This window comes from Chroicocephalus ridibundus, chromosome 4, assembly GCF_963924245.1.
Source record: "Chroicocephalus ridibundus chromosome 4, bChrRid1.1, whole genome shotgun sequence".
NCBI classification, from domain to species: Eukaryota; Metazoa; Chordata; class Aves; order Charadriiformes; family Laridae; genus Chroicocephalus; species Chroicocephalus ridibundus.
The window spans coordinates 17,375,967-17,397,731 of NC_086287.1; the positions used below are offsets into that span (position 1 = coordinate 17,375,967).

The 21,765-nt window shown below is 42.9% G+C and overlaps 1 protein-coding gene across 4 annotated transcripts in view; it reads left to right on the forward strand.

The window, feature by feature from the left end:
* Positions 1-21,765, forward strand: part of OSBPL5 (oxysterol binding protein like 5) — a 183,430-nt gene that overhangs the window by 111,787 nt on the left and 49,878 nt on the right. For all 4 annotated transcript variants that reach the window (XM_063332842.1, XM_063332844.1, XM_063332845.1 and 1 more), the window contains exons 2-3: positions 6,359-6,515; positions 13,023-13,096. In XM_063332842.1, the coding sequence (XP_063188912.1) occupies positions 6,359-6,515; positions 13,023-13,096 (231 nt within the window). The remainder of the gene's footprint in view (positions 1-6,358; positions 6,516-13,022; positions 13,097-21,765) is intronic.

Sequence of the window (21,765 nt, forward strand, 5' to 3'; positions counted from 1 at the left end):
CAGTGCTTCAGCTAACAGCATGACAGCCCAAAACATTCAGTGTCAGCTGTAATAAGTGTGTTTTGCCAAATCCCTAAGCAAAAACCATGGATTGGGTAGAGAAAAAAATTGCCCGTACAGTCTCTTTTCACTGTATCAGGTTGTATTTAACTGTTGGAAGGGGGCTGGCTGTCCAATTACCTATCTTATAAATAAGTGTTTCAGGAGTAGCTTCCAGAAACAGATTTCACAGGCTTTCTGAACTGATTGTAGTTCGTCAGCTGCTGTAAATCACCAGTGCACCACTGAACGAATAACTTACACTTGTTGAGGGTCTGTGCTGCTGCTTTTCCTTGTGAATACTTAGGACTGTAATTGCTAGAAATGTATCTGCTAACAATTTGCCTTCTCTTTTCATTCATGAAATTTTTACCTCCTCAGGGTTAATCGAATCAGGAAATGTCAGTACCTTTAGCTTTAATTTTCCTTATTGATGCAGATTCTGGAGTGAATGACTTCTGTGAATATAAAATATGGTTTAATTTGATTTCTGGGAAATACTTAGTGACCAGAAAAAGAAAACGTTGTTTGAAACAAGCCTTGAATAAATTAAGAGTGCCTCCCCCCTCCCCCCCCTCAAGCTAGCACAGCCATCTTGACTATATGAAACCCCTAATTAACTATTTATAGAGATGTGCATATTTCCAATCTATTTTAAAATGCTGGAAATGAGAGTAAGCAAACCAACCTAACCACCAGTTTGCAGAGAGTAGGGGCAGCATAATGTCATCACAGTGTTTAGCTGTGTAGCAATTATATATCAGGAACTTAGAAAATCTGAAGATGGATCCAGGAAAATTCCATCCCCAAAAGCCTCGGGCCCGATTCTGAAAGCTGCCACTATCTTCCCAGAAAGCACAAAAGGCTCAAAATGCAGAGCAGCTTGCGAAAGGCATCTCTGCACCAACACTGATCATCTGTAAATGTATTAGTCACTGCCTTCACCCAAAATGGGTCTGGTGCCAGAAGAGGAGAGCACTGGCAGTTCCCATTTGCTTTAAAGACAGCCACAAGGCTTGCTGATAAAATAACTTTTATTCTTGTCCCATTGCTCTTTCGTTGGCTGTTCCTGGAGCCACCTGGGAGTGAATGTCCCCTTAGGCAATTGCACCCTGTTAAATTCACGGCTTTCATTTTCCTGTGTTTCATGGGGGTTTGACACAGACTTTTCGTCTGCTATATTTTTCATTTTTAAAAAAGATAAAGTGGTCTCAAAGACAGGGATAGCAAAAAGTTTATTTCTTGCTGCTGAATTATTTATTCCCATTTAAGCTCCAGCGAACAGCCCGCATTTAATAGCCCATTACTGCTTAGAGACCTGTCAACATAAAAGGGGCAATCCTGAAAAATACCGTGTTTAGTGGCTCTGTCAATACTCTCTGTATTACTTTTCCTTCATTTTTATGATCAAGAGCACAGAACAGAAGGCCAGAAATGACCTGAGCTGCAAACTTCAGGGTGCTTTAATCTACCAAGAGCTAACACCCAGATAAATTCATGCAAGAGCTGAAGTGCAGATTTTTCACAATGAGGTTAGTTTCCTAAGAGAGCTTATGGATTCTGCATCAGTTGATGTCTTCAATCAAGACATAGTGTCTTTCTTAGGCAATTCTCCATCTCATCTGCCAGATTTGGAGGAAACGCAGGAGCAGTGAGTGAAATTTGTTGCCTTGCGTTATGGAAGTAGTTTGGTAACATAATGACAATTTTTGGCCAAACTCAATTCTGGCCCAGTTTTGAGTTTTACCTTCTCTCTATTCCCTGACCCCCTGAAGAACTGGTTTCTGTGAAGCATCTGCCATATCCTGAAGCAACCTCCACAATACTGATTTAGAAGTAGGTTTGGGTTTTGGAACAACAATGTTGTCCTCAAATCAGCCATGCAAGATTTGAGGCTCAAAAGCACTCCTGTCTAGAGGGGTATTTTCTACGTTTGCTTATTTCTTATCAGCTACTTCATCACCAGTGAATTTTTACATGTTTTCTAGATAATCACGCATTAATAGTGTAAAAGTAGATTTAGTACAAGGCTATATGCTTGGAACCCTTTACACCCTCCTGTCTTGCACAGGTGATTCTGGGCAGAGGCTGGATTATTTAAGTGTCTAGAGAACGCTGTTGTGAAAAACACTGAACACACCTCCCACCATCCTTTTACATCCCTTTGGAAAACTGCCCCTGGCATCTACTGTTCAACATCCTCTACAGCTCTCATGAGCTTTATGTAATTTGAAGCCACCTTGGGCAGGCAGACCCTTATGGACAGATGCAACAAGTAGCTCTCTGAGCAAGTGACCTAAGGAAGCCTCATTTTCTTATGGATTTGTCGTTTATGTTGCATTCACTTATGCTTGGTAATAGATGTGTTCATATTCAGAGGACAATGATACAGTTTCCCTCCTTTCTTTAGCCATTGATTTTCATGTAACTTTTAAGAAGCTAATGTTTTCAAGTTTTATAACACCTGTCGGATTTCCTTGATTTTTGCCAATGGTAAAAAACGTATTAGGAGGGCGGGAGGGTAAAACAGGATAGATACAGATGCAGACACACACAGAGATGTCCTTCAGAAACCAAGCCAAATATTTCAGGTGTATTTTACAATTTTAATAGTGTGAACTACATTTTCTCTCACCAAGGAAAAAAGTGTCTGATGTATAAAAAAAACCCAAAATACAAAAAAAGTCCTTTTTCTGTGATTTTGTGCTGCACTTTGCACTGCATAATGAGGTAAAATCACGTAGGCCGAGTCTGTCCGTCTCAGCCTTTCTCTGAAAAAATGTCATGGTAATCTTAAAATGGTGCAATCTCAGGGAATGAACTGCAGGCCAACAATTCTTGTCTTTTACCCAAAATAAAGGAAAAACAAGTTGAAGTGCGTGCACACAATATAGCGCACTGAACAAGAGGCTCTGCTGCTGTCTGCTTCTAGTTGGAGTAAAGCCTGTGAAAACGTGGACGGCATAAGAGCCTGGATGAGAGTCAAATGTAGGAAGGATCTGCGCCCGTGGGCTGGAGCAATACAATGTTAGATGTATCTTTGAAAACCAGACCGGGATGTTGGTGACATGGCATTTTGCATAGTTGTGTGTGTGTGTCAGACAGACACATCGCCACTGCTGCTTCTTGGGGAGCTTTGGTCGCAGGAGGTCTTCTGACAAAAAAGGACCCGGTTAAGAGGAACTTACTCAAATTGATCTTTGTGGTCAAAAAGCGATGAGCTGCTGACACAAGTTTGTATTAAGATATGTAAGAGAAGAGCCAAAGCAAATTATGGACTTGAGAGAAGTCTGTTCCTTTGTTATCGCCTAGTGGCTTTTCCCAGTTGAACCAGGTATCCAGATTTCTTGCTGTCAAACCCGTGGCTTAAATAAGTGTGGGAATGAGAGAGCATCAGCACCATAATTCTGTCAATTATCCCATGGTTGAATAGTGTGAAATAGGGGAGGGAAACATTAGAGCATCAGTCTCTCTGCTTCGTAAATATAGCAGCACTTGAAAGAAATTGTGTTCTGGGATGTCTGACCTGGTATACAGCCTGCTCTTGCTCTGGTGTCTGGAGGGCTTTTGCCACCAATATCAGTGTGAGCTGGCTGGCAATTCTCCACTGTTGTGACTCGTGGTACTGCTGAGACAAAATGATGCCGAATGCAGCCTTCTTGTTACCCCATCAAGAAGAGTCTCTACCATGAGAGCAGGGCATAGGAGCTGGATGGACGGATGTTTTGTCTTTGGAACTTGTTCCCCAGCCTGCTTTCCTCTGGATGGACCTGGGATTTCTGAATGCCTTCCTGCACCGTCTGCTTGGCCTCACTGGATCGCTACTTTTCGGGGAGAGTACCTCACAGATCTGCTTTTCCTCTGAGCCGCTTACGAGCAGTTCCAGAGGCGGAGAGTTGAGATGGCCTTTCTGGGAACAAGGGCAGAAAATAGCTCAGTGCTAGCATTCCAAGCCCAGCTATTTAGACCTGGATTATTTTTAAGTATTTTGCTTTCAGACACGTAACTAGCTGCATTTTGTCCTCTCTCTCTTTTCTTTTTTTTTTAAAGTTAGCTTTAATTTTGCATCTTCTCCCCATCCAGCTGTGTGCAACTGAGAGTATCTATGCAAAAAAAAAGGGTTATATGTATTGCCAAATGTTAGGCAGCCAAGTTACCTGCTGCTTCAGAGATGCTGTTGGCTGCAATGGGAACCTGGGGACTTTTTGAGCCTGGACGTATGTTTGCAGGGTGGTTTTGCTGAGCAGTTGAACTGACAGGAGACAGGGCAGTGGCGAGTGGAAAGCGCTGCAGCCACTTCATTTCACCTGGCTTGTCATCACACATCATCGGCCTGAAACACAACCCCGTGTGAGGTGCTGTGTGAGGGGTCAGTCCCTGGCAGCCCCGTCCAGCGCGTGGTGTCCTGGCGTTCAAATGCAAAGCCTTTCATCGAGAGTTGTGTGAAGTGGTTATGGTGAAATGCTGCTGCTGAATCTGTAGTGCCTTACAGACACTTCACAGAGGGTGTGACATGATAACATGTAGGACTTTTAGGGAATACTGTGTCCTCAGAGTATTGCACAGACCTGAATTCATCCTCTGTGGATGATGCGGGCCCAGCAGGGGACATGCATCCCCTTCAAATTGCAGTTGTGTGGCCTAGGGGAGTCCCATTTTCAGGCTAACCCCAGCTGCCATCCGTTAGCCCCTTTTTGGGTGTTACAGACCCTCATATCTGATGGCTCACCCATCCCAGCATGGTGACCTGGGTTCAGAAAGACCTGCTGCTCAAAGTGGTAACCCGTGCTCATTGTTGGAGTCCAGACTGGTTTAATTCAAATTAAGCTCTTGGGCACTGAGGCCATCTCTTGTGGGAAAGAAGGAGCAGATTCTCTCGCCTTGTAAATCACCGTTAATTTATAAAGTTGATGCTGCCTGCTGTGCAAATAAATTTAAAAAAATGCAAAACCTGAAACATTGGAACTGCCTTCTACGGGGATTAGGTGGGGACTAGAGGGACAGAACTCAGATAAAACACAGGAGGGGAGTTTCTCACACTGGGACACGTTTGTGGCATCCCCCTATGTGGTGTCTCAGCTATGAAGGCTGAACTCCAAGAGGCCACTGAGGGTTCTCCATTAAATTGGGGCATTTGGGCCAGCGCAAGCACTGGGGTAGCAGTGGGAGCGGGAAGGGCAAGGCAGGATGTTCTAGCTCTTAATCAGCTCATTTCCCACCTAGTGCCACACAGGTGACCTTATATACATGCTGGTCCTGCCCTCCCGAACTGCACTGTGACTCTGGGCAACTTTTTCCCCTTTGCTTTCCCAGTAGCCTAAAAGAGATGGGAAAACTTGGAGGCTCTTTTCAGGAAACGTGTACCATCCTAAAGGGGTTTTCTTACCACAGTAACTGTCCCCTGGAGAAGCAGCGGACCTCGTGCTCTGTGATGCCCACTCAAAGGCTGGGTTAATGCTTCCTACTGCTAGCAAGAACCCTGCCTCTGGCTGCACATGGAGAGAGAACAAAGCTTGTAACTCAGGAAAGAGACAGTCATAATGTCTGTTTGTAATGGGTAAGAAAGAACTGCTTGTTGGATGAGTATGAAAGAAACCCTTAATTCTAGCCAGGATAGTCTAATGTGTTAGCCAAGTGGTGGTAAAGAGCACAGTACCACCAGGCTCTTGTACGGGGATGCAGGGAGGCTTCTGGGGAGACAAATGCTATCCTTTACCCTCACAGAGCAGCAAGGTTTATCTTATTGATCAAACTGCAAAGCTGATCTAAATGCCATTTTAAAGAAAACTGAAATTATTTATATGTGCTGTAATTGGAAATAAGGGCAGGAGTGACAGTGGCATTATCTCCGCTGGCTGCTCTCTGCAGCCAGTGCAGCTGGTCTCCTTCCGTACAGCTCAGATTAAATGTTAATTTTTGCAGAGATGGTGTAACTCTGCTGACACCAATGGAGTTACATTTATGAAAAAAACCATTAAAAAAAAAAAGTGAATTTTAGCTGCTGTGCAGTGGATAGACCCAGTAAGTAGCTATTGTCCTAGATAGATCTTTGTAGGTAGGAGGGTGTTATACCGCCTGGATTCACCAAGAGCACTGTCCTGCTTCCCTGCAGTTTGCAAATACTGAGAGTCAGCAAATCAGTAATTGTAGCTTCAAACTAATATAACTTTCTTTTTCTGCATAGCCTTCTAGCGTTCTATAAAAAGATCTGGCACACTACATAGGATTAGGTGTCTTTGAAGCAGCAGAGTCATCTGGGTGTGAAACTTTGATTTCCTGTGTCACGAAATGAACTGTTATTTCTATCTTTCTTTTTCAGAAAACCCCCACAGCTCATGCCATGAAGGAGGAGAACTTTCTTCGTCGCAGGTTCTCCCTTTGTCCGGCCTCGTCCACCCCTCAGAAGGTTGATCCTCGCAAGCTGACACGCAATCTGTTCTTTGGGGCCGACAATGACATCTACCCACTCAGCCCAGGTTGGTTTCTGGTGCGTCAGTGCAGAAAGTAGCATGGCTCAGGTGCTTGACTGCAAGTAGGTATTTTAGCAGGCTGCCAGGAAAGAAAGAGAAACAAGTTAACGTGAAAGAGAGAGAGAAGCTATTGCAGCACAGGTATTACTGGATTCCAGACAGTGCTGCTTTCATGATACTATTGTCTTTCATTGCCGTGGTGTTGAGTGAGAACAGAGGGCACCAGAGTTGGGGTTTGTAACCTTTTGAACACTGCATAGCCTCACATTTCAAAAGTGACTACTATTTTCAGGTGCTTCCACTTTGAGGCGCTTTATGTGTTTCACCCTAAGTGTTGGACTTGTTTAAGATTTACTGGTCCCATTTGCAGATGTTTAATGGCAGGTTTCCCTGTTCGGATTTAGAGCCCAGGATAAATATTACAAGAGCAGACTTTCTGTGGTTAACGTTCTGTAAATATCTACAAGCACTACAAGTACTAGGAATCTTGACAGGTTGCCGTGAGTGGCAGATTGGCTTTAAGCGTTCTCTTACGTCTTTTTTGCTTTGAATTTCCTAGCACCCTTTTTGAAGGAAATAGAGCTCATTTTATTGTTTCAGAATTTGTTGCTCACAGTAAACATTCAAGTCTTTCCTTGATTGCAGTCTGCAAACAATACTTCCGTTCCAGTCTGTAAACAAGTGCTGCAGGGAACAGTCACAAGTTTGTAGAGCTGTCATTTGCAGCTGCCGTGTCAGTGCTAAATAATCAAACCCCACAGCACCTTCGTGAGCTCTCAAAACACTGATATCTAGAGAAAGAACACAGCGTCTGTCAAAAGGTTTCAGTGTTCATATATATGTAACACCTGGCAGACTCTCTGGGCTTTGCAGGTGTAGAGCAAAACCAGGTCTGGGTTTCCTGAGCTAATTGTCTTTAAGTGCAAAGGTTTCAAGGGCCTCTGATTTCGCAGGTATTTCTATTTGTGGGTGTCTGCTTCAAGGCAACGGGGACCATATTTTCAGCAGTGCTGACTAACTCTGGCTGTCACTGAAGTTGCGCGAAGCTTCAACAACCTTTTTCTAGTCAAATTGAAAACAACTTGAATTGGGGCACCTAAAATCTCATACATTTTAAACCTGTAGGGACTTCTGAACAGCTATCTGCCCATAAGTACAGTCCGTACAAATGTGTGGTAAGTAAATAGCTGTTTCACTTCTGCTATCCTTGGGAGCTGAAAGGCTGATTTTTCAGGCTCTAGTCACTTCCCCTTGTTTCAGGGAGATGGAGAGCCATAGCTCAAGATTTGCCCATTCTTCAGTTCTTACCAACATTTTTAGTGTTAAAAAAGTTACTGACTTCCTCATAGAGGTATTTCAGTGCTGTAATCCTTCAGAAACCAGGGAAAGTTGAGGGTTTCACTGTGGAGGAGGTAGCTGGAAGAGTGTTTTGCTTCCTCACGTTCTCCCATCACCTTGTCTCTCTTCCATCCCTGCTGTCAGTTGGACCAAACAGCCTTTGCTGGGCTCAGCAGAACAAGTGCCTCGAGCCACGCTGGAGCTTTTGTTCTGCTGTGCAGTTCTCCCAAGTAACCTCCAGCACTGGCATCAGCAACAGCGGTCGCCCTCTGTAATGCAAAGAGAGAGCATAGGCCAGAGAGTTTGTAAAGGAGAGAATATCCCTTTTAAACAAACAGATGTTACTGCTTCAGTCAGGGGATTTCTTGCAGAGAGTCTGGGTTTCTGTCTATCCTTACTTTTTTTTACTTCTTTCATATCATAGAATCATAGAATGTGTTGGGTTGGAAGGCACCTTTAAAGGTCATCTAGTCCAGCCCCCCTGCAGTAAGCAGGGACATCTTCAACTAGATCAGGTTGCTCAAAGCCTCATCAAGCCTGGCCTTGAATGTCTCCAGGGATGGGGCCTCCACCACCTCTCTGGGCAACCTGTTCCAGTGTTTCACCACCCTCATTGTAAAGAACTTCTTCCTAATATCTAATCTAAACCTACCCTGCTCTAGTTTAAAACCATTCCCCCTTGTCCTATCGCTACATGCCCTTGCAAACAGACCCTCCCCAGCTTTCTTATAGGCCCCCTTCAGGTACTGGAAGGCCACTATAAGGTCTCCCCGGAGCCTTCTCTTCTCCAGGCTGAACAACCCCGACTCTCTCAGTCTGGTCCCCACAGAGCTGCTTTGTCTCTTTGTTTTCCTCATGTTTTCCCTAACAAGTAACTGTCATTCTTCACGTTCAGTTGCCATTTCCCATGGCAGGCTCTCCTTTCACTCCTTGGCTGCTGCTTCTGCCTCATTTTCCTCTGAGCCTTGTGCGCTTACCCCCACCTTCTTCCCTCCCTCTGAAGGATGCTGCTATCACCATAGATAAGCTATAGGTCTACATCTATAAGCTGCAACCAATATTTCTCTGTCACCCATTTTTCTCTGTTGTTTTACATTAACTTTCCATTCTTGAGGCTTTTCAAGTGTTCTGTGTTTTGCTGCCTGACCCCAGCAGGTTGTTCTTATGAGGGCACTGGGCTGATCGCGTTGGGTGGGTGCTGTGGGCAGCGCAGGCAGCAAAGCCCAGTGGTTTCCTGCCAGAAATTTGGTGGGTTGTGAGGTGGCTGGAGCTGATGCTCTCACAGCACCAACACCTAGGATTAGCCCTCCAACAATGAAGGTGTGCAAGTAAATAGTTCAGTGAGAAGGGAGTGACAGACTTTACACCTCAGGCAAGATACACTATGGAGATTCAGTTCTGCAAGAGGATTTTTTTTAAAAGAAACATATGGGAAATGCAGAGGGCACTATCTGAAATAACACTTTGGACTTTTTGCCTCTTGCTTGCATACAAAATTACTAATGATTATGGTAATTAAAAGACATCTGAGGAAGACATTTCCTCTTTATAGAAAGTTCACAAACCAGAAAGACATGAATTCATGTTCCTTGCCCATGTCTTTCTTTCATGTAGCAATAAGGGGAGAGAATCTCTCTTTTCTCTTTCAGAGGGTGGGAAGTTTATTGGGAGAGTAGCTAAAAGAACTTCTAGAGAATCTCTCTTTTTGACTAGGCTGTGAGATCGCACAGTGGCTTTAAATAAAAATTTAGATTAGCCTATCTGCATCCTCAGAGATGCACTTTCATGAATATGCGAATTTCACTGTGATAGATACATGGAACTAAATTTAAGTCTGGTGTACACATCGAGCTGTGGGGCTGATATTTGCAGCAGTAACGGATTTTATTCGCAATAGTTTGCCACACATCAGAGCCTGTATTTCCTCTTGTAGTTACTCAGATGCTTTATCAGAAAGCCTATAAAATAATAGTTCATGCTGGGTGGAGCTAATCATTAATTCCTCAATAACCCAGTTATTTTTCTTCATGTTGCCATTGATCAGTCATGCTTGCTGTATCATTCTTTACAAAGGGGAAAAGCAAATGCACCTCTAGGATTGATGCCTGGCAGAAAACCAAAGAAAAAGAATAGCTACTCTTCTGGAAGGGATGAAAATACTTGGTTTTCCTATGCATGACAGTAATGGGATAAAAGAAGGTATCAGTAATTCAGCTCTGTAACTGCAAAGGTGGAGTGTTTCTTGATGTGGTGACGGCGGGTTCCCTAAGCACCATTGATTCCCTTTCTGAAATATTTTTCGCTATTTGGTGCAAAACTTTTGGGCTACTTTGTGGAGGACCTTTCTTTGCATGCCCTGCTAGTAGCCGGCACTTTTAAGTCAGGAGAGATGCAACTCTGTTTTGGTTGTGGGCATTACGTTTTCTTGATCATGGAGATAAGAACTTCAGCTTCTATAGGCAGTTAATATTAAGCTCCTTTTATGTTTTTTATGTGGTTTCCTATTTATTTTCTCAAGGCAGTTATGTCTGTTTTGCTCTGGGTGAGACTCTCGCTTTTGGGGTTTCTGTGCACTTAGCTTTGTGTGCGGGTGTTTAAGAAACTTGCACATGGTTTCAATGAAGTTTGCTTTCCAGACAAGGGCTGGCGCTCACCCTCCGCATGGCTGCAAGCAAGACTACGTGAGACAGACAGCAAAGATAGCTCTACTCCAAAAAAACAGCATTTCCCTCACAAGTGCTAATAGGCTTAGCATGTTTGGCGTAAGAAACCAGTATATGCTGCTTCATAAACATATCTTATGAATTCTTGTAAATGATACGGTGAGAGTGAACAGTTGCGTGCTCCCATTTTTCATAATACCCTGTAAGCAGGATGGTCCAGAACCTTAGGAGCACTGAAAATCTCGTTGTTCAAGTGCAAACCCTTTTGACTGTATTACTGAGAGAAGGCAGGAATCTCTCACATCCAGGCTTTTTGTATGGATACCAGCTTGGACTTAAGCTTTCTTTAAGAAATGGGACATAATAAAGAATGGATGTGGATTCTGTTATGCTAATAGACGCCGTTCCCTCAGAACAGGCAGCAGCTGATTCCCATTAACTTCACTTGAACTTTTAGGCCATATATTACTTTCCCATACATGCACAGAAAAAAACTCTTCATGGGAAACAAGTGCAACAGCTACATGGTTTTGTGAGCTTGTTCCAACCTCCTCTGTCTCTGTCGGGGAGAGTGGGGGCTACAGAGAGGGAAGCGCCATCAGAGAAAGAAAAAGTACGAAGATACAGGTCCTAATCCATGCACAGCAGCGCAGATGGCCACCCCACTTGTTATGGTAGCACAAGGCGACTGGCAAATATCTGGCCAGTTCAGATTTTCTCTTGCCTGTGAACATTAGGTTTCTGAGAATGTTATCTAGGGCTCAGTGTTTCAAGGGGAGGAGCGACAGTTAAGAAACTAGGTTAAGATATAGGATCCCTGTTGTTGCACCGCCTTCCTATGTGACCACGTAGGTCCTTCCTCTGCTTCAGTTCCCCACGTGAGCAATGCACATGCTGTCCCTCTTCTCCCAGGCTTGGAAGAGTTTGCTTTCTGCGTCAGCGCAACTGCATGCATGTGGCACAGCGCAGAACTGTGCCACAGGGTGAGAAACACCTCTGAAACCCCCATCCACCCTTAGACACCATGTGGAAAGTTGAACACCTTCTAGAAACAGTTGTCCCACAAAGCCTTTTCTTAAATTTAAGAGTCGAATACACCAAACTGCCTGTTAATGCCCATAAAAAGGGCACAGTTCTTGTCCTGTCTCTTTACCAGTGAAACCCTGTAGTACAGTTGCAGTTCTGGTTATAATGGGACATGCTTGTTCTCTCACAAGTCCCGTGATGGAAGTGCAGAAGATGGCCATGAGGATATTTATTCTTCAGTAAGTTTCTGTGGCTGACTTGTCTTGGCTTCTTAAACGGCTGCTCTGAAAACTCCAGGAGACATTATGGCTTCTGACACATCCGTGACAACTTCTGCTGACTGCAGGAGAATCGGGATTTTCCCTTACTGGTTTTGGATTTGGTGGTGTTTCCAAGACTGGCCCACACAATGTTTAAAAATATTTTTAACAGTTCCCATGTTTGCAGTGTGCTACAAATGGATTATATTTCCCTGTCTTGGTGGTTCTTTACTGCGTCCAGTATTCTGAACCTCTTATTGCTAACAATTTTGGGAAGAAAACTACATTGCAATTGGATAACAATGACTGTCTTGGCACTAAAAAGCTAGTCTCATCAGATGCTATTTTTTGGCTTTTTTTAATAGAAGCTCCATGCCTTCTTTTACTGTAAGGACATGATTACAGTTGGCAAAAAGAACAGAATTTATCATGCCATTTTATTGCATGGACTAGGACTACACACACTCGTACTAGTATATAATGGGTATAATGTACTGCAAATTTAGTATACTTGGGGGTGGAAATATATCTCTACAATGATTGGAAAATGTCATAGTGTTCTTAAATACTGCTTGTTAATTGAAAATGTTTCTTATTTTAACAAATAACTTGGTCAGAAGACATTGACCTTCTGCAGGTTTCTTTAATTTTGTTTCACTAATTATGTCTAGATGCTGTTCTGTCTTCTGTAGCGTTTTATGATCATGGTTATTATTTGTCAAACAAAGCATGCTGTCAAGTACATCTATGTATAGTTGCCAGATACTGACCAAGGAGGATAATGTATTGAATAGCTGCTTATTAACTGAATTCCGTTTATTATTTGCATTGATGAGGCATGGGGTATGTAAGAAAAGAACAGGCTGTGGTAACGTAATTAAAGACTGCATCATAGTGCAGACACAGAAGGGAGCTGATTAAGGATGCATAAGCAAACTTATTTCTGTTTTTCTTCCAGCTTTCGTATGCTGGACTTTGCAACCATCATGTTAGTTTACCACAGTGTTTTGAGACCTAACTTTTAAGCAGTACTTGTTGCCTAGCCCAAGCATGTGGATGCAGGCTATTTCAAGCTCTGCAAGATCCCTCTCTGTGATCCTGGTGTGCTTGCTCCTGCTCATGACAGCTTCTCTTGCTTGCTGTCAGCAGTAGCCCTTCTAAAGCCATAAGTAGACGTGGTTTTGTGCAGAATTTCTCTGTTTCTGAATCACATTTATTTGTTGCAGGAAAAGACGTGGAAGGAAACAGCCCGTCAGCACTGAAGGATGAGATACCACAGACTCCAAACTCCATTAGTAAGGTACTGTGGGATAGGGATCCATCCCTAGTCTCGCTTTCATTTCTTCTCAAGCTGTTATTAATCATTCTTACTCTCTTTTTTTTAAAGTCACTGAAAAAGCCCCTCCCTCTGTTCCTGCAGGAACTGTGTGTGCATGTTTTGAAAGAAAGAAAATGGGTATTTTTGCATGGTTGGGATGACAGAGAAGCCCACACTTCCCTCTGACTTGATAGCACCTACCGCAGAAGAACCCTGTTTATTTGGGCCTCATTTGGCAGTGTAATTGTATGAATAATTATGGTTGAAAGGTTGATTTTGTCAGTAGAGGTGTCTCCTGCTGTTCCTGATCAGCAAGGCAATCATAAACCTTAATTGTCTTGGAAGAGAAAGCTGTAATATTTAGTGTAGTGCATAGCATCCAAAACTGCGAGTTGAGATCCTGGGAGACAGCTCTGGGAATTGGTGTAAGAGGAGAGGAACGCAAACTATCCAACATTTCCTGAACACAGGGTTCCATCCAGCCTGTTTGGAGAGGTAAAACTGGAACTAAAGACTCTGGATCTGGGTGTTCAGAACCTGGCTCTACATTTAGAGTTACTGAGTGCCTGGGTTTCGTTTCCTGTTGAGATGGAATCAACCTTATAAATCAGATCTGTCTTTGAGATTCATGTACAGGCTTTTTTGGCTGCAGCTCCCTAACATCTTTCTGGAGGGTAAGTAGAAATAGAAGCAAGACCTGTTAATATTTTTTTAACCAAATTTATTCAACTGTGAAGCTATAAAATGTAAATGACACCAGCTGAAATGAAAATATAACATGAAAGAAGCAGCTTCAGACAAGTGATTTCCTATAATATATGAAAACAGGCTCTGCATCTTCAATACATTTGGCTGTGCTTGCCTGGATCTTGCAGGTTGTTCTGCCAGGATGCCCTGACAGAGGTCAGCACAGGGAGATGGTGATGAGAGGTGCTTTGGGAGTATGTGACAAGGGCTCGTGTACACGTCCACTGCTGTTGCTGGAACCTGGCAAGCTGCAAACCAACCTTGGTTTTGCTTTTTTGGGCAGCTTCCTCATGGAAATCCAGCCTCCTACTTATCCTGGCAATGGAGAAGCCCAAGAACCAGTTAACTGCATCCAGGGCTTTGTTTTAAAGCCAGATGTTTTGCACGCCTTACAAGGAGTGATGTTACATTCCCAATGACTTAGCAATGTAAAGAAGAAGGACTTCTTCTGGACAGGACAACTCAGAGCACTGAAATGCTGTCCAAAAGGGACTTTGATTTCTGAGTTACAGGATGAGCGCAAGAGTAGGAATGTATTTATGAGAGGTATCTGGGTAAGAGCATGGCTCAGCTGTGCTTTCCCAGCCTCACGGCCTGCCTTGCTGTTTAGTCACCTACAGGTGTGTTTTTGAAAGGAGAAGCACCCTTGGAGCATTTGGGTGCCCACCTAGATTTCTGCCATGCTTTGTGTGCACCTGGGGAGGCATTGGTGGGTCTCTCCTTGACAGTGTCAAGCACAGTTGTTAAGGAGAGATAAGAGAAAATGCACAGGGCAAAACAACTGCATCAGATTTGTGATTCAAAACAAATGGGGGCCTGAACCTGGACACGAGTTTTGCTTTCACCAACCCAAGACTTTGACTTTAGAATAGTCAAAATTGCTCTGAAACATCAATGGACTAAAAAGAGATGCAAGGACCCCAAAACGCCAAACTTCAACTTGCCTGCTCACTTGCAGTGTCGCAGGCAATTGCTTTGGGTACTGAATGGGCCAGAGCTAGGCCTATTTCCTGCCTGAGTGTTCTGCTTAGGCACATGATATTTGATTCAGAGACTTTTCCGCCTCACTGGACCTGTGCTGTAGCGCCTGTCATTCTCACTTCACTCTGCTTTGTCTCGCTGTGTTGTACACTGACTTGTTCTTCTCTGGTAGTCAGTTTGCTTACTATTTCATTTTTCATATTCACTTAGCTCTAAGGCTATAAAATGAAACCTTCCTGTCTGGCGTCCAGAACTGTAAGTAGGGATCTGTCACAGTATTTCAGTTTAAAAATAAATAGCGGTTCCACCTACTTGAACCAAAGGAAGGAGTGTGTGCTAATTGGGTCATGTTTAGATTCCTGATAGCAGGAGGGAGATAATTTTTAGAAACCAAACTGTAGGGTGTGCAGATTTAATTAATGGATTCAAAAGTAAATATTCTAGGTAGCAGATCCGTGCCACTAATACTTACCCTTCTTTTGGCACAGTGGTTATAACAAACCTTGTTGGAAATCAGTGTTCCTTCAGCAGCACTATTTTGATGTACCATACCACACTGACTCTTTTCACCCAGTACTGAGAAAGAAAGTCAGTGCAGTGACTCAATCCCTGGACTGGGGCTTAGGGGACCTTGAATTCCCAGCTCTGACTTGGAGTCCCTGCATTTCCCCAGGCAGATTAATTGCCTTTCTGTTTCACGTCTTCATGAGCTCTGAAGCCATTTAACTGCAACCACACTACCCTGTGCTCATAAATGGACTCCCAGTCTATATCTGAGGTGTGAACACATCCCGATTGTACTATCTGTACGGACAGTAAAATATTTGATGCTGGAACATTTCCTTTCAGTGTGTTTGTGTGGTTCTTAGCAATATATATTTCTGATTTCAGATGTGGCTTCTCACCCCAGATTTTATTAAAACAAATTTAAGGCACAGTTCAGTTACGTATGACATTGCTAACTTTCCCTGCAGCGTATTTTCTCCTATTTCATTTTTTAAGTGGAGTCTCTTTCATCTCCCTTTTCAAGGAAAAATAAAATCATTAGCTTATTTATTTCAGACTGTTTCTCATATTAGTTTCTCTCTTTTTAAAAACACTTTAGCCTTGTTTTCCGGCAGCAGTGCTCATAGTGGGGTGTGAAAATATGACAGAAGTGTCTCTAAGCCTGAAGCTCATCTCTGCAGCCAGGTAGTACAGTTAGCACGCGCCTGATAGTGACAGGAGATACCCTTCTCTCATTTTGTGCCTCATTCAGCACTGTTAAGGGCCTTTTATTGTAGTACTTAAAGTACCTTTTATTGCAGTATGCAGTGTTGCATTTTCTCTTTCTTCCCTTCCTATGCTACCAATTTATTCTGCTGGCTGGGGAGCCGCTGGCGTGATATGGATGCAGAGCCTCAAAGAATTGAAGTGTATTTTAAGGGACAGTCAGAAAAATCTTGAAGCTGGTGCTCAGTGGTACTTTACTCTTTTCAGTCCTCCAGTAATGTCACAATGAAGTCTTATAATTATCACATTGTAGGAGCGTGGCTGTTGTGTGCACAGTTATATGACGTATGGGAGGGCAAAGCTTAGATTGCTTGGTTCATCGTGCATGAGTTTTTCCACATGCCTGAATTGTTCAAGTCTTTATCTGTGATTTGTAATCTGAAATGTGAATCTAAGTGGCTGCTAGAAATTTATTTTAGCTGCGAAGTAGTTTGAAACAGCTCATACTGATCACTTGAGATTTAAGCTACAACTCCTATGCTGTCTTATGCTCATCCTTCTAGTCTCATGAATCGTGCTCTTTCACCTCTGAGTTAATTCCAGCCATGGTTACGTTTGGGACTATGATAAAAGATCATTCACAACTCTGGCAACCTACAAGGGTGCCTTTCCCTCTGTTCTCCCTTAGCCAGCAGACCGAAGAATCAGTTGTCAGAGAGATCCAGACGTTGCAGGAATCACCTCAGAGAGGCTCAGGAGCGAAACGGCCCCTGTGTGTGCTAAGCACAGCGTTATAGGAGAATTTGGCCCTTACGGGTGGTGTTATGCTTACCTGGGCCCTTGATGGTTTTTCGTTACCATACTTTATGCTGTCGATGTTGTGGATGGAATTATTTTGGAGCTAGTTTTCTCTGCCAAGTCTTGCACTCAGTTCCTGTGCCCTGGCTCAGGTACACCTTGCTTCTTCAATTCCATGTGCAGCATTTTAGGGTAATCACAGTTGTCCACAGTGAGCAGAGATGTAGCCTGGAGTATCCTGGGAAAATCACATAAAAGAGGGGAGGGATTTTGCACGGTGAGGTGGGAAACATGGAGCATCCCTAATTTCTGTAGGTGCATCAAAGCCCTGAAACTCCCAGGTGCCTCACAGAGGGGAATGTACACAGTAGTAACTGTTCGCTTCCAGAAATGAAGTCTCAAAATTTATAATTTTGGATAAGCCACAGCAGTCCTATCGTGTCACCTTGGGTCACTGGTGATCATAATTCCTTACTCTAGTGTTTCGGATGGGAGAGATGAGGGTAAATGGAGGTGCTAAAATTGACATGATTTATTAAACAATTTAGCAAAGCATATTTTAAGCTGAAAGTCCAATTGTTTTTCTTTTCTCACCTTCTTCGTTTGTTTAATCTTAGTCTAGGAGCAAAAGCTGTGCCTACAGCTAGAGGGGAAAGCAAAGCTTTGCTTCAGATTTCTCCTTAGCAGTACAACTGTATCAGTCATGTGAAACGGCATTTTTCTGGGTGCACAACTTCCCATCTCGCCTAAAATGTTCTTTAAATATTCTAAATTTGCAGAGCATTCTTCCCATGAAAGGCACACTTAAATGATCAAATAGAAATCCCATGAGGTCTGTGACTTTTTCTTTAATTTCTATAATCTGACGCAATGGAGAAAAGCATTCCACTAAACAGTAATATAACTTGATATTTGGAGTTGCTTGGATAGCTGAATTTCAGCGATGATTTTCCCCAGATATTGCTGTCATGTCAGCTATTTATTTCTACAGGCTTTTCAATTTGCACTAATCATCAGGCTATTTCAGTGTTGTAAACACAGTTGCTGTGTCTTTGTAACATTGTTGAAATAAGAGGGATTTTTGGGTTTTTTTGGCAAACTAAAAAGTTTTAGGTGGAGATTATTCAACTTGCTGTAAAGTAGCATATTAATTGAAGGGTAATCTTTCCTAATGCAAAGCTTGTTTGTCAGTAAGAATTGTTTCACTGACTCTACTGTCCTTTGGATGAGCTGTTAATTCACAACAAAATAAAAAAGTTTTTAAAAAGAACTGCTTATAGTAAATTGAAAACAAAATTGTTTAAATGTGGTTGAGATATCTGTGAATATTCACATCAGTAATAAGGAGCTCTTCACTTCTAATGTTAAGCCAGCTTTTCCATAGTGTTTATACTACTTCGGGAACTTTTGTTTCATTTCTTTTATTTCTGCAGTGATACAGATCTGTCGCAATTATACGTGGAAAAGATACTGGGGAAGTTACATGTGAGCAAGGACATGTCTCCCATGCGAAGACTATTTTTGCTTTTGTGAAACGTAACTTGTGACCCCAGCTACTTTTGTTCTGCCTTCAAATTCCCATCTGATTTCGTCTTCCCCTCATTTGGATGCAAAGAAGAAAAAAGAGTGACTTGTAAGCTGTCACTGCTGTTAACTTGCAGGCCACAGCTTGAGAATGATTTTATTTAAATGTTTCTCATTTGGAATTATTCTGTCTATTTGTCTCTCATTACGTATTTTTTTGTGTTCGTCCTGTGCAGCAAGGATTGTTTGTGTTAAACAACAGGATATTCCTCTTGCTGTTATCCAAGGCACGGCATGCTGATGGGCTGGCATCCCCCACATCAGAGTCGATCACAGACTGTTTATCTGTGAAGTGATTTTGTTCCTCTTGGAAATGAAGTCACGAAAAAGACACTGGATGAGAATAGCACTATTGTGAGGACTCTGTACGCTCTCTCACAAAGGCTAGCAGAAGTATAAGAGTATTGTCATAACTGCTGACAATTGGCGGTGGATGTCCAGAGCTACATGACGGAGATGAAAGAGAATAGAAACTTAACTGGGATAAAGAGTATTTCTCTGAGTACAGCACAGCTCATCATCAGCTGGCAAGGTCATCACTCCGTCCTGGAAAGGACAGATTTAGTTAGAGAACTAAAGGACAACAGTTTCCTACCCATGCAAGTGCTGCTGCATGCCCCGACAAAAGTTTTTGGCAGATTAACAGTCTTCCCTTGTTTTAATTATGAGAACCAATATATGGAAAACATCCCTTGCTTTCTTGTCAGAATATTCCAGTGGGTTTTTTTAATTTTATAAAGGACACCAATTCCCTACCCTCTCATTGTACAAAGTCTCATCTCTGGTTAATGTGGTTCATGTGTTGCTGCAGAGAGAGAGGGCCAGATTCTGATATCCTGCACAAGCATTATCCCAGTGTCCTTGAAAGACTTGCTGTGATGACAAATGGCTTCTCTTAGTTTTGTGCCAGGCTGTAAAAGGTGGGTCAATAGAAGGACATCATTAAATGCTCTTGGTGGGTCTTAGCGATGTAAGGCCCTGCTGTGTCTTAGGGATCTTTAGAGCTGATGGCACAGATTTACTGAATTTTATACATGCCACGAGGTACAATCAAAACTATTAAGACAGATTCATGGCAAAATGTGAAATCGTTTTACTTCAAGTCACTTAGGTTAAACCTGGAGGAACTGTACGTTGCTATCAATCAGCAGCATGGGGACCTATGGTATTCACTCCTGGGACTTTAAATCCCACCTTTCCTGTGAAAAGGCGGGAACTTTAAACACAGAAATGCGATGCTTTTCATTCTGTAGACCTGATGATCACCTACAAGCAAACTGCTGTTTAGGATCTGTGATGGTGCATCTTTATCAGCACAACAAGAAGCAAAGCCAGCAGACAAAAGCAATCAGTTTGCCTCCTTAAAAAAGTAACTGGGGTACAGCGTCAAATTTCTGAAAACAGAAGTCCCAGGTCAGGCACACCTGAAAACTTGTCCATGGATTGGTTTTAGTAAAATTTTCTCTCTCTTCATAAAGCTTGGTCATTTTACAACCATCTCGGGGTGCTGTGCTATCCATCACACAGCTGGTACATCAGGGGTTTTGGGACACGGCAGCACAGATATTTGTTTTCCCGTGCCCAGAATGTCTTACGCAGGCAGTGAGGGACTTATGCTACTGCTTCTTTCTCATCCATTCTTAAGCCTGTCTTAGCGTTCACCATCCCTGTGGCCGTGTTTCCCTTTACAGGCAAGGTTAGCAAATTCAGCATAGCTGGACGCAGCTCAGACATGGGGGAGGTAGTGCCTGAAGGAAGCAGCACAGCAGTTCAGGAGCCCACCGCAGCAGGCTCCAAGGCTGTTAATCCAGCTGCTTTGACCCAGTGAAAGACAGGTTTGTAATGATTTCAGACAAGTTTTGCTGTAGTTATTGAGCTCCTAAAGGCTATGGTGGTGTAAGGGGAGATTATCCCGTCATACACTGTTTTGTGCTACAACTTTATACCATGCATAGCAGTATTGGCTGTCATTGGGTGTGAGATGTCTCTGGTCATGCAGCTCTGAGTCAGGTCTCTTGAAAAGGCAGAATCACTGTCTGTCTTTATAAATGTCACAGGTTTGAAGTCTTGTGGTTGTTTAATTCTGTTTTTAGCATGACCCAGAGAGACTCCAAGGAGGAGGCAGGTGTGGCTCATAGCGCAGTGAAAGCACCTCTGACTGAGTTAACGTTGGTTCCCCCCGAGCAGCAGATTTAGGGATCAGGTTTGCACGGTTTGCAGCAGTTGTTGGAAGGCTTTCTGAATTCACCTTCAAGTAAATTTCCTCGAGCCAAGTGAGCTTAGGGGCCAAGATTTTATTCTTTATGTAAGTGTTAAAATGTAATTGTCTAGACAACAAGTGACTGCAGCTTGCTTTAATTAGCTAAGCAAAAAGCATTCATTATATCCTGATGCTTTGCAGACACCTGAGCAGGATTTCCTAGAATCTTGGGGACATCTGTGCCTTTCCTGCTTCTCGTGCGGCTAATGAGGGCTAGTACACAGTGTTTCTGTCTGCGTATGATCTCTTGGGCTGGAGGGAGTGAAATTCCCAATAAACAGTTGTCTCATAATTGTATCTCAAGGACAGGACATTCTCCCTGCTAACTGGGAGAAAAGGAGAGAATTCTTCTGACCAGTTTCAGACGACATGCATCTCGAATCATGAAAGCATAATCTCCTAATAATTCTGAAGGATTCTTGCTTGGAGACATTTAAGCACTTAGAAATGTTTCCTTACAAAGAAAAGCTTATAGCATATCTCCCAAATGTCTACCCACTGCCCTTTGAAATGTGACAAAGACCCTGTGGGCACAATTCTCTGCTCAGATGTTGTATCTGTGCAGCGGTCGCCACCGTAAATCTTGTGTTTTAACAGTGAAGTCCCATGTGCAGAAATACAGAATATGCATCAGACTGCATTGCAGGTAGAGGAGACAGCTTTAGCTTTCTATTAAAACAAAACCGACAAATATTGAATAGTTTGCAGGAGTCTAGAGCTGGCATTTTCTTTGAGTGGATCCAGTGCCAAGTTGACTTGTAAACTGTAAAGTCAGATCAGGGGCTTCACTGGTCTTTATGAGCCATCACAGAGTTTTCATTTCTCTATTTTTAAGTGTCAAGTGTACTTCTGGTTTTAGTGAAAGACTACTATAAGCATATGTGAGAACAAGTAATAGGCTTTACAGGGACACTGGGTCTGTTGCAAATTGAACCTTCTGCCCCTAATTTCTAATCCTGTGTCATCCAGACAGAGTTTTACTCAGTTGAACATGCATCCTTATCTCCCATTTTTGCTCCTCCCACAATCTGCAAAGCCTAGTTGATGGCCTGTTTGCTGTGGTCATGTA